The sequence below is a fragment of the Salpingoeca rosetta genome (assembly GCF_000188695.1).
Source record: "Salpingoeca rosetta unplaced genomic scaffold supercont1.4, whole genome shotgun sequence".
Lineage (NCBI taxonomy): Eukaryota > Choanoflagellata > Craspedida > Salpingoecidae > Salpingoeca > Salpingoeca rosetta.
Window position 1 is genome coordinate 1,325,265 of NW_004754930.1, and position 12,198 is coordinate 1,337,462.

General features: G+C 58.7%; 2 protein-coding genes across 2 annotated transcripts in view; one reads left to right on the forward strand and one right to left on the reverse strand.

Moving 5' to 3' along the window:
- Positions 1-8: 8 nt before the first annotated feature.
- Positions 9-11,885, reverse strand: PTSG_01367 (uncharacterized protein). Its single transcript, XM_004997282.1, has 23 exons — positions 11,864-11,885; positions 11,517-11,623; positions 11,164-11,235; positions 10,828-10,914; positions 10,515-10,562; positions 10,248-10,342; positions 9,913-9,975; positions 9,533-9,599; positions 9,122-9,301; positions 7,610-8,877; positions 7,183-7,323; positions 6,124-6,975; positions 5,828-5,919; positions 5,354-5,613; positions 4,890-4,951; positions 3,547-4,581; positions 2,992-3,294; positions 2,672-2,793; positions 2,270-2,358; positions 2,045-2,118; positions 640-1,766; positions 448-496; positions 9-300 (listed from the first exon to the last, which is right to left on the reverse strand). The coding sequence occupies exons 2-23, from the start codon at positions 11,557-11,559 to the stop codon at positions 184-186; spliced, it is 6,246 nt and encodes a 2,081-aa protein (XP_004997339.1). The 5' UTR covers positions 11,560-11,623; positions 11,864-11,885; the 3' UTR covers positions 9-183.
- A 94-nt stretch (positions 11,886-11,979) lies between these two features.
- PTSG_01368 (uncharacterized protein) overlaps positions 11,980-12,198 on the forward strand; it is a 3,804-nt gene continuing 3,585 nt past the window's right edge. Inside the window, exon 1 of the mRNA XM_004997283.1 lies at positions 11,980-12,198. This exon is cut by the window's right edge and continues 262 nt beyond it. Coding sequence (XP_004997340.1) covers positions 12,187-12,198 — 12 coding nt within the window. The 5' untranslated portion in view covers positions 11,980-12,186.

The following is a 12,198-nucleotide window of genomic DNA, read 5'->3' on the forward strand; positions in this document are numbered from 1 at the left end:
ATCCCACATGCGAGTGGTGCGTGCCTTGTGATTTGAGGCTGATTTAATCTACATCGATGTGCGGTGTTGGCACAGCACAACCACAAGCAAGCCAAGCAACCAGGCAGGCAAGCAACCAGCAAACAAGTACACGCACAGGTTGTCATGTCACATCACACCACACAGGCACACACACAAACAACGTCACAGGGCGAGGGCAAAGGCGTTGAGGGATGTGGAGAGCGTGTTGAGGCGGGACTGCGAGGACAGCGCATCGCACTGCGCCAGCACGGTGCACGCTTCCACACAAGTGGCACCCATCTGTCAATAATGTCAAGCAACCAAGCAACCAAGCAAGCAAGTCAGGAGAAAGGCGGGGTAAAGAGAACCATCGCGGTCATCACATGACATTGCGTAATGAGAATACACTTGGTTGTGTGTCACACACACACACACACAACGCATTACCTTGTTCACGCACGATGCCAGTTGTTCAGCAAGAACCTGGTTGCGCAGCCTGTACATACAAATGTAAACGAAGAAGAAACGATGCCATGACACACAAGACAACAAAAAAGTGAGTCGCTGTGAACACCACACACCACACACCACACACCACACACCACACACACACACACAACTGCAACTGCCAGAACGCACTTGTCAAGGCGATGAAGGCGCGAATCAGGCTCTGGGGCAACGCTCTTGGGCCTGTCGGCAAAGCACGGTGTACGGACTTGGGGGCGGCACGGCAGGTTGGACACGGTGCTGCACAGCGTGGCTGGCGAAGGGCCGACACTGCCCCAGCCACCGCCAGCGAGACCGCGCACAGCAACAATGTGCGTCAGGCACGCCTCCACAAACATGAGGATGTTGGCATCCGAGGTGGTGTGCAGCTGCACATCAAGGGCGCCTGTCAGGCGGCCTGGAAACCTCTCCCGCAGCGTGCGGATGAGGGCGAGCAGGTCCGCAAAGCGGCCGAGCACCACCATCGGCGACAGTAGCTCGGCCCGGATCAGGCGCATGGCCACGTCCGGCAGCGCCGCGTCAAGTGACAGCGCAAACAGCTCCTGCGCAGCAGCAACGGCGCCCGCGTCCGCGCTCGGCAGTTTCGTCGTCGTCGTGGCAAGCACGGCGCCAGGCAGGCGGGCAGTGCCATCAGCGGCTGTCGACGCACGTGGTGTCGCCGCTGTCTGGCGTGCGCGGTGGTACTGCTGAGTGCGCGCAACAAGGGCCGACTCGGCAAACCAGGCCGGGCACACGCGCAGCTGAGCAAGCAGGCCGGCATCTGTGGCGGCATGCAGCTCGTGGTGGCGCATGATGAACCGGCGCACAAGCAGCGACCGCGTGGCGTCGTCATCAATGTGCTGCATCACGGCGAGTGCGGCGGAAAGGCAGCCCATCTGCTCCAGCTGCGACGCAAAGTTGACGTGCAGCAGGCGCTCTGTTGGGAACGACGCCACCACGCCCAGGGCGCGCAGCAGCACAAACAGCAGCCAGCTGAGGCGGTAGTCGTGCTCGTCCGCGGTGTGGTGCAGCGGGTTGAGCAGGTCCTTCACGGCGAGGTCCTTGCCGCCGTACGCCTTGAGTCGCAGCAGGCAGTACAGGAGGTCTTGCCGCTCGGGCCGCGTCGCCTCCCTGCTCTCGGGCGCGTCGCGTGTCCACATGCGCATGTTCGGGGATGACAGCGTCACGCAGTGGGACTGGTGCGCAACCACCGGCGGGCGGGCAATCACGCGCCCACCCTTCTGGTCCGTCAGCCACACGCGCGTCGCTTCCTCGTACGTCTACAAGGCACAAAAGGGTGCGTTTGGACAGATGCGTGTGCGTCGACGACCAGTGCGAGAGTGAGAGCGGGTGAGTGAAAAAGAGAGGGAGTGTGTGTGAGCGTGTGTGTGTGTGTGTGTGTGTGTGTGTGAGAGAGAGAGAGGGGGGGGGGGGTAGCGGTGTGTGTGTGTGTGTGTGTGTGTGTGTGTGTGTGTGTGTGTGTGTGTGTGTGTGTGTGTGTGTGTGTGTGTGGATCAAGGAAAGACAAGCATCGTCAAGCGAGTAGCAGGCAACGTACATCCAGGACGGCGCCGAGGCTTGAGGGCCCGAGATATGTCAGAAACGTGGTCAGCGTCTGCTTCCAAGTGAGGCCTACCAAGAAAACAACACCACCAAAACATCAAAACAGGGGAACCCCCCCCCCAAAAAAAAAATTCATTAAGTACTTGTAAGACACGCAAGATCCATGTGGGCGGGCGTGTGAGCGCCACAAGAGCATGCAGGCAAGGCGGCTGATTCATACCTTCGAGGGTGTAGATGCGGTTGCCTTCGTGGCGATGCGGTGTGTCCGGCCACGTCGAGCACCCGGCCAGCAACGCATACACGCGCCGCCTGGAACAGGACAACAACAACCATAAACAAATGAGTGCGGAGGAAGAAGCGTGTCAGAGCATCACCAACAGGAACAGCACCGCCAACAAAGCAACGACCAAAGCATGCGCGTATACGACCGCAACTGTCCAACATCCCTTCCTTTTCCTTGGGCAAAAAAGAACGCGCACACACACACACACACACGCACACACACACGCACGTTCGCACACACACACACACACACACACACACACACACACACACACACACACACACACACACACACACACACACACACACACACACACGGCTGCAATGTGTTCAGTGTTACCTGAGTGGGTGGATCCTGTTTGATGCGGCGCGCTCGTCCCAGTCCACGAGCTGGTCGCGCAGGAGCGGGGCGCACCGCTGGCCCTCGTCAAGCTGCGACAGGTGCATCGCCAGTCGGTGGTCCTGCACGCCCAGAAACGTCACAGGCACACAAGAAGGGGGAACCGAAGAGCAGGAAAGCCATGATGAGCACGTGCAAACTGGGTCAGGCGGTTGACAACACAGCAAATCCATTTGTGTGCGAGGCGATGGGAGGGCAGCAGCAAATGGATTCAGTGCCACAGGCGAAACGAGCACACGCAACGGGCAGCTAGAACAAACCTTAAACTGGCAGGCAAGGTCGACGGCTGCGGCGAGGTCGTGGCGGTGGATGTGTGCCAACAGCTGCTTCAAGTACTGCGTCTCCTCTGCTGGAAACCCGGGTACGTCGCCCACGCTGATGTCGCTCTCGCACACGCTCTCGAACCAGCGGATGATGACGTCTCGTCGTAACATGGCGGCCTCGCTGTGCGCCTGCGACTCGTCGTCGTGGGAGGCGAGGTGTGGCTGGATCTCCTCCGGCGCGGCAGCAGCCTTGCCCCACAGCTGCGGCGGGCCCCACAGCGCATCAAGCAGCGACATCACCTGGCGCACCACATGGTCCCAGAGCAGAGGGGGAAAAGTGTGAGTGTGCGTGTATGTGTGTGTGTGCGTGTGAATGCTTGTGTATGTTTGGGGAGGCTGAGTGTCGGTGACGAGACGATACCTGCAAAGAGTACCACGAGCATCTCAAGCACATAAAAAAATAATAACCGAAAACAACCAAAATCAACCAATGAAGCCACAATCACGCAACGACGACAACAACCCCCACAAAACCAAGCAGAGCAAACCAACCTGGCTCTGGTAGTGCAGGGAGGCGCGGACTTGCTCTGGGATGGCCGGGTTGGTGCCGGCTTCACGGAACTCGCGCTGCAGCTTCTTGCACAGGAAGATGGCGTGTGCACGCTGGGACGCGGCCTCTGTCGACTCAATGCGCACGAGCGGGACCGGCTGCTCACGGGTGACCTGCGCGGGGGACACCTCGCTCTTGTCAACGATGGCGGCAATGGGAAGTTCCAGAGCAGCACGCAGGTCGGCGCCGGCACCCACGCTGCGCTCGGGATTGTTGGCATCCCGCATGGTGAAGAGCTGGCCGAGCGACACCAACCGCGCTGCGTTGCGTTTCTGTGAGCGCGACGTGGGCAGCAGGCCACGCAGCTGGCGGTCCGGTGACGCCTGGCTGGCAACCCCGGCATTAGAAACGCCAGGGATGGACACCACATCTGCAACGCCAAAGGAGACGCGGAACGCGCTGCCCATGGCCATGGCTGCGTCTGCAATCGTGCCCGCGGCGTGGGTGCGGTCTGCTGCGCGGTTCTTGTGCAGGTGATACAGCAGCGTCGTCGTTGGGTCGACGTCCACGGCAAGCTTGCCTGCCCCACGGAAGAACGAGAGCTTTGGCGACACCTGCACCATGCTGCGCTGCAGCTGTGTCTCTGCCAGCGTGCGCGACCGCTCTTCGCCACCGCTGCCGCCGGCTGCTGGTGTGAACGGCGACAACGACGATGCCGCCGCCCCTGCTGCTGTCTCAGCTGCAGTTGTGCTTGGGCGGCTGGGCGCCTTGGCAAACGGGCTGCCCACGGAAAACGCAGCGCGCTGTTGCTGTTGCTGTTGCTGCTGCTGCTGCTGCTGTTGCTGTTGCTGGCGGCGCGGCGAGTCAACGGCAGGGTCAAAGGGGGAGGACACGACTGAGCCCCGTGCACGCGTGGGTGGCGCATCCAGTGGGGAGGCTGTGGTGAAGCCGTAATCTGCCAGCACGGGTTCGCGCGGTAGCAGCAGCGGGTTGTCCGCTGGATCCTGGCTCGTGCGGAAAAACGCCATCCTCAACGACTGTGTCGTGATTTGGTAGTGTGTGTGGTGTGGTGTGGTGTGGTGTGGTGTGGTGGTGGTGGTGGTGGTGGTGGTGGTGTGTGTGTGTGTGTGTGTGTGTGTGTGTGTGTGTGTGTGTGTGTGTGTGTGTGTGTGTGTGTGTGTGTGTGTGTGTGTGTGGTGGTGGTGAGAAATTGAGAAATTATTTGACGCGGGCAAGCACGACGTGAACGCCATGGGCCCAGGTGCCACACCCGCAAACCCATCCACCCTACCCACCAATCCCGCTCAACAACAGGGCGTGCAAGAGTAGCCACAGCTGTGCGCACCTCTTGCGTCCTTGCTTTCGCCCGCATCGATGGTGACAGCGTCTCAAACGGCGACCGAACACCTGCACGCACACGCACGCACGAACGCACAAGAGACAACCAACAGTCAGCCAGCGCCAACGCAAACACACATGACACACGCACACACATACACACAACGCCGCGATATCGACAAGGAGGAATAGATGCAGTCAAATTTACTCGAGGTGAAACAGGCAGAAATGCACAAGATAGTAAGCCAGACAAGGCGTGAAGCGACAAGGGAAGACAAGAGGGCATGCAAAACGAACAGGAGAAAAGAGAAAGAGAAAGAGACGACAACGCAGTGCATGTTTACACAGCTTCACAGGCGATACAGAGCTCCACGGAGCGTGCATTGTCGCACAGCGCAAGTCTAGTGTAGTAGCCCACATTGGGCAGGCACATGATCAAGCAAGCGCGAGCAAGGAGCGGCTCTGACTAACTGGTTGCAGCGGCGGCCGCGGTGGTGGCGGGTGGGACATTGCCCGTGTCATTTTCGTCCTCGAGGTCCATGCTGTACCGGCTCGTCGATGATGCCGGCGGCTTCTTCTGCGCTGTGCCCTTGAGTCCATCGCGCTGCTTCTGCTTCTGCTGTTGCTGTTGCTGTTGCTGCCGCTGCATCATTAGCTGTTGCTGCTTGAGCTTGGCGGCCTTCAACGCCTCGGCTTCATCTTCTGTGTCCGAGTCATCATCCATGCCATACCTGACCAGAACGCAAGCCACAACAGGCGGTTAGTCAGAGCTGTGAAACCAACAAAAGGGGGGGGGGGGCTACAACACGCAGAGGGCTGACTTCGATGGCTGAGGGATGTCCACACACTTGCAAACACACACACACACACGCACACACACACACACACACACACACGCACACACGCACGCACGCACGCACGCACCAACAGGCAGCCGCGACTTACTTGCTGAAATGCTGCACTTCAAACTGCCAGATGCCGCGCTCGGCGTCGTACTTGATGAGGCGTGCGCCTGCACGCTCTGTGCGAAGTTTCACCTGCATGCAACAACCAGCACACAGCACATGGCACTGCTTGATGAGCAACAATCAAGAACAACAACAACAGCAACAATCAAGAGCGACCGAACACACAAGCAAGCAAGCGAGCGAGCAAACGAACGAACCAAAAAACAAAACGAACACACAAACAAAACAAGCAAGCAAGCAAACAACAAAAACACACACGCGACGACGACGCACCTTGCGCTTGTACTCTGCAATTTTGTCTGGGTCGGTGACGATGTTTCCCTGAGAGTCGCGCTTGAAGACGTTGTTGAGGGTGATGATGGCACGGGAGTTAAGCTCCTCCCCCTGCTCCGGGTGATACTGCTCAGAGGCAGGGTACACCTCCACAGCCTTGTCAGAAAACCTGACAAAGACGGCAAAGTCGTAGCCGCCAGAGAGGTCGACGGTGTTGAACCAGCGCACGCTGCCGTGCGTGTCGTGCTTCACCTCAATCTCGCTGGCCTGGCTCAGCTCGCCCAGCGTGAAGCGGGCAAAGTCCTCGGCACACGTGCACTCGCAGCGACCGTGACCGGGCACGTTGAACGACACAATCGTGTGCTCGCCAACAGAGAAGTCGAGCGGGTCTGCCGGCTTGTTCAGATCAGCAGAGGACGTGGACGTGTTGGAGTCATCGGACGCCTCAGCGCCGGCGGCGTGGTCGGTATCGCCGAGCGCCGTCCGCCGGGTGCTGCCGCCCTGCGCACGCGACACGGGCGTGGACGCGGCGGCATGCGCACCAATAAGCGGGTGGCCGGGCGTCGTCACGTCAAAGTTGGGCGGCGTCGGCGGCGTGGGGCGCGAGAGCGGGCCCTTGCGCACAGACATCATGCTAACATCCGCAGCAGCGGCCTTGTCAGAGCCCCGCGAAGCACCAGCGTCCGCAGATGAGCTGGTCCCTTTTGCCCTGTCTGCCGCTGTGGCACCCTGCTTGGGCTGCTGGTTCTGCTTCTGCGTTGCTGAGTCAGCGGCAGCTGTGGCCGTTGCGTCGAGGTCGCTCAGGAACTGCGCAGTCGTGGAGGCGTCCACAGCCGTCTCGTTCAACCGAACCTGAGGCGTTTGGCGGGGGGAAGGAGGATGTGAGATGGGTGGTGTGGGGGACAACAGGGGTTAGCAAACAAGAGGCACAAGGCAAGCAATACGACGCAGCTTTCACCGCCACAGGGCAAGGGCAACAGCATCTCGCATGCAGTGGGCGAGCGAGCTCGCGCCCACAAACAAACTCGCAAGGAAAAAAAAACAGCAAGGTGGACACACCTTTGAAGAGTCTGCGGCAGATGCGGTTGACTTGAGGAGCGGGTTTTCGTGGACACGCGAGTAGTCGTGCATGTTCATGGCCAGGCGGCGCGTGGGTGGCGCAATCAAATCAGGCACTTCCTTGCTCACCGTATCAGCATCCTGGGGAACGTGTGTACGTGTGTGTGTGTGTGTGCGTGTGTGTGTGTGTGTGTGTGTGTGTGTGTGTGTGTGTGTGTGTGAGTGCGCGCACGTGTGAGTGAGTACATGAATGTGAGTGCGAGTAACGCACCTTAGGTGAGCGTTCATCTGAGCACGAGATGCAAACACGATGGCATAGCGAAACGGACCACATCACATCAAGAATCAAGAAGAGTGCAACAGCGCACACCAGCTCTGGCGTACACAGATTTACACACGCACACGCACACAACAATACAGCACCTACCAGGAGTGCGTGGTACTGGGAGAGGCGAGGGGAGAACTGACGGCGCTGTGCGCTCTGCAGGCCGCGAACGCGGGCGGCCTGGGGCGTCTGCTTGAGCTCCTTCTTGTCCTTTGCTCGGGCAGCAGAGTCCTTGACGTTGATGCCGCGGAAGAGGGCGCGGTCGCCATATGGGGTGCCCGGGTAGACGGCCTCGGGGACGCCAGCCATCACGGCGGGCTGCGGCACAGCCACCATGGGCGCCGGCATCATCATGGGAAACGCGGCCTGCGGCTGCTGCATCATCTGTGCCTGCTGTTGCTGCTGCTGTCCCATGCTCATGGGCGTGAACGCAGAGCCCATGGTAGCTGGTTTCTGGAAGGCGCCCTGCCCGCCAAAGCCCTGCTGCTGCTGCTGCTGCTGCATGCCGCCGCCAAAGGGGGATGCCCCCATGCCCATGCCCATGCCCATGCCCATGCCCATGCCAGGCCGTTGTTGTTGCTGCTGCTGCTGCATACCGCCCCCAAAGGGAGAGGCGCCCTGCTGCTGGCCAAAGGGCGCCTTGGTGGTGCCGCCGCCAAAGGGGCTGGGCTTGGCCCCAAACTGCGAGGTCTGCCCAAACGGCTGCTTTGCGCCAAACGCCGACGCCTGCGACGTGCCCATGCCCATGCCCATGCCCATGCCGGGCTTCTGTTGCCCAAATGCACCGCCACCGCCAAACGCGCTCGTGGTGGGCTGCTGCCCAAAGCCTGTCTTCTGGCCAAAGGGGCTGCCGGCCTGCGTCTGACCAAACTGCGACGTCTGCCCAAACTGCGACGTCTGACCGAACCCGGTCTTCTGGCCAAAGGGGCTGCCGCCTTGTTGCTGCTGACCAAAGGCGGGCTTCTGCTGTCCGAAAGCGCCTGCTTGCTGACCAAAGCCCGGCTTCTGGCCAAATGCGCCTGCTTGGGACTGGCCAAACTGGGATGTCTGGCCAAATTGAGACGTCTGGCCAAACCCGGTCTTCTGTCCAAATGCACCTTGCTGCTGCTGGCCAAAGGCGGGTTTCTGCTGTCCGAAAGCACCTGCTTGCTGTCCAAAGCCTGTCTTCTGGCCAAAGGCGCCTGCTTGCTGTGGCTTCTGGCCAAAGGCGCCCATGCCTTGCTGGCCAAATGCACCCGTCTGTCCAAACCGCTGCTGCTGTTGCTGCTGCTGCCCGCCAAACATGCCGCCGCCGCCACCACCACCAAACGCGCCCGTCTTCTGGCCAAATTGGCTGCCGCCACCAGCAGCGCCAAACTTGCTTGCGCCCCCTGTATGACGCGACCAAAAACAAAGGCAATCATGTTCGGAGAGTTGGCGCGAGAGGAATGTGAGCAAATGGGCAGAAAAAGGTAGACGATGCACGCGCATTTAAATCAGTGTGGTGGGGTGTGCGTGCGTGCGTGTGTGTGTGTGTGTGTGTGTGTGTGTGTGTGTGTGTGTGTGTGTGTGTGTGTGTGTGTGTGTGTGTGTGTGTGTGTGTGTGTGTGTGTGTGTGTGTGTGTGTGGACGAACATTGGCTCTGGGTGGTTTGTCCAAACATGCCGCCAGGCTTCTGCTGCTGTTGCTGGAAGCTGGAGCCAAACTGGGAGGTGAACGCCTTCTGCTGGCCAAACTGCGATCCTGCGCCGCCGCCAAACGCCGACCCTGGCTGCCCAAACTGCCCGGCAGGCTTCTGCTGCCCGAAACCTGTGCCTGCAAAGTCGAGAGCAACGACGTGGGAGGGGTAATGGCGGAGAGGAGGGGGAAAGGGAATGAGAAAAGCAGCGCTTGAGTGAGAAGGGGGGTAGAGGGAGCAATCAAGGGTATGTGTCGTTTACATCTGACAACGCGAGTTGCCTGCATTGATGCCTGAAAGACATACATGGGAGAGGCACTTCATGGACAACGCAAACGCAAACACAACAAGGTGCGCACATGACGTACCGGCAGACTGGGGCCCCGCACGAGGCGGTTGTCCATTGTTGATCAGGTAATCGTTAAGTCGGAGCTCCTGTCTCGCCACCGCGAGTTGACGGCGGAAATGGGCGCGGAGGTCGGGCAAACAAGAGACACGCACGGAGCGAAAGAGATAGGACGACAAAATAGGCACGTTTATGTCATGACGACATTGGCGGTCAGGAGGAAAGCAACAGCACATGCATAAACAAGCAGAGGAAAGGAAAGGTGTGTGTGTGTGAGAGAAAGAGAAGACGGGTGATGGTAGCGAGGCGCGAGCAGTTGCAGCAACGGGAACGCACACCAGTGTGACCAGGGCCCAAATGCGAGCAGGGCAAACGCAGACACGTGTGCAATTTGGGACGAACCTCAGGGCTCATTTGAGAGTAGGCAGACATGGCAGTGATGTTTGTGTATTGGGTTGGGGTTTTCTGGGCAGAAGCATCAAAACGCGGTGGTTTGTGACAGTTGCAATTTCAGGCTCAAGTCGAGGGATTGTGGGCATGGCACCAAGCGCAGGAAACAGCACGACACACACGAACACACATGCACACGTGTATGAAACGAGTGTTGTGTGTTGTGTGTGTGTGTGTGTGCTGGAATGGATGTGTGCGTGTGTGCTGGAATGGATGTCATAAAATAAAAGCACATGCGCATGTATGGGGTGGATGGTGGTGCCAGAAGCAGAAAAGCGAGTACGTACGCCCAGGGTGGTCGTGTGTGGAGAATAGGCGGGTCCTTGCAATGTACTGCTGGCGCCTGCCTGTTGCTGCTGCTGACCGCCACCAAATTGCGAGCCTGGAGCATTTTGGTGCATGTGTGCGCATGTGTGTGTGTGTGTGTGTCATTGTGAGCTGAGGAGACACGGAGGGAAGTGAGTGGAGGGAAGGAGGGGGACGTCCGTCGGCTTGCAACATATGAGCACCATTGAGTCGAACACCACAAAGCAAGCAGAACAACAGGAACGAACCAAAGCCGGCTGACATGCCCGCTGATGAACGCATGGCGCTGCCAAACTCTGTGCGTGATGTCGATGCGAACAAATAGAGCGAAGAGGCGCAACGTCAAAATGTGAGGCCACAGTGTGTTTGTGTGTGTGTGTGTGTGTGTGTGCGTGCGTGCGTGGTGTGTGTGTGTGTGTGTGTGCGTGGTGCGTGGTGTGTGTGTGTGCGTGTGCGTGGTGCGTGGTGCGTGGTGTGTGTGTGTGTGTGTGTGTGTGCTTGTTGTTGCGCGAGACGCAGCAAACAGAAGAAAGCAGGTTGCGACAAGTGGAATGAACGTACGGCTTGATGCGCCGCCGCCAAAAGAGCTCTGCTGCTTGCCAAAGCCGCCGCCTCCAAACGCGGTTCCGCCACCGGTACCGCCAAAAGCTACATGCGCGCGTGCAGACGGGTGTGAGAAACAGATATACGAGGTCAAGTGGAGGAGGTAAATTGTGCGTGCGAAGGGGTGGTCTTGTGGACAAGGAGGAAAGCGTAGTCAAGCGGAGGTGACGGATGCCAGCGCGACCAGAACTGTGACACTGCTTTGTACAGTGGTCAGGTGAGGGAAAAGCTTGGGTGAAGGGGAAACAACGCCGAGGGGTTGTGGTTCTTGTTGGTGGATGCGAAAGAGCTTACCTGAAGTGGCACCAAACTTGTTTTGTTGTTGTCCAAAGGCGCCGCCGCCTCCAAACGCGGGTTTTTGTTGGCCTGTATAGCGGGAGAAGGATTAACGTACACGTGCACGGTGGTGAGTCCGGGAAGGGAGGTGTTGCACGCAAGCACGACATGGACGCATCAGTAGGATCACGCAATGGCCATGTGTGGCTTGTCGAGGCACCCAAGCGAAAAAGCACCCAATGATCACAATGACAAACGAAGTCACGCACGACCATCCATCCATCACACACAACGATCAACCTATCACACAACCGGCAAGCAAACGAGGCTGTACAATGCGCACGAAGAAAAGGGTGTATGTGTGCACTCACCGAAGCCGCCGCCGCCACCACCGCCAAAGTTGCGCTGCATCATGGTGGCGGTCGTTTACTGTGTGCTGTGTTGTGCTGTGTTGTACTTGGTATCCTTCGTTTGTGCCCTGTACGAATGCGTACGTTCGTTTGTTTGTGTGCGTATGTTTTGTGTTGTGCGTGTATGAAGAAAGGAATGCAAGTGAAATGAATGAGCGTTGCAATGATGGGAGGACAGTGGATACTCACCCAGTCAAGTGTGAGAGAGCGCGAGCGGTTGCAAGGTCTGTGCAGAGAGTGTGTGTGAGAGTTGTGTCGTCTGTTGCTTTGGTGTGGTGTGGTGTGCCCGTTGTTGGACTGGTACGCACACTCAACGACGACAGGAGGCGGCAAAGGAAACTGGTTTTTTTCGCTGGCCAGCCAGTGCATGTGAGACAATATCGCTGACGTCAGCAACACAGAGGGAGGGACGACATATGACATACGGAAATGTAGTGAACAGCAAGGCGGATACACGCGCACTCCTTCCAAACACACGACTGAGGACACATGTACGTGCTGCAACAGAGAAACAGACAAACACAGCCACAACACAGGCATATTCACGCACACACGCATACACACAGACAAACACAGCCACAACACACGCATACACACGCATACGCATACGCATTCGCACGCACGCACAGCCATGGGACGAAGA

Coding starts and splice junctions, on each gene's coding strand:
- PTSG_01367 (XM_004997282.1), bottom strand. CDS start 11,559: ATGATGCAGCGCAACTTTGGCGGTGGTGGCGGCGGCGGCTTCG. Junction 9,600..9,912: donor ACTCTCAAATGAGCCCTGAG/GTTCGTCCCAAA, acceptor GTGGCGAGACAG/GAGCTCCGACTTAACGATTA. Junction 6,976..7,182: donor CTGCCGCAGACTCTTCAAAG/GTGTGTCCACCT, acceptor CAAACGCCTCAG/GTTCGGTTGAACGAGACGGC.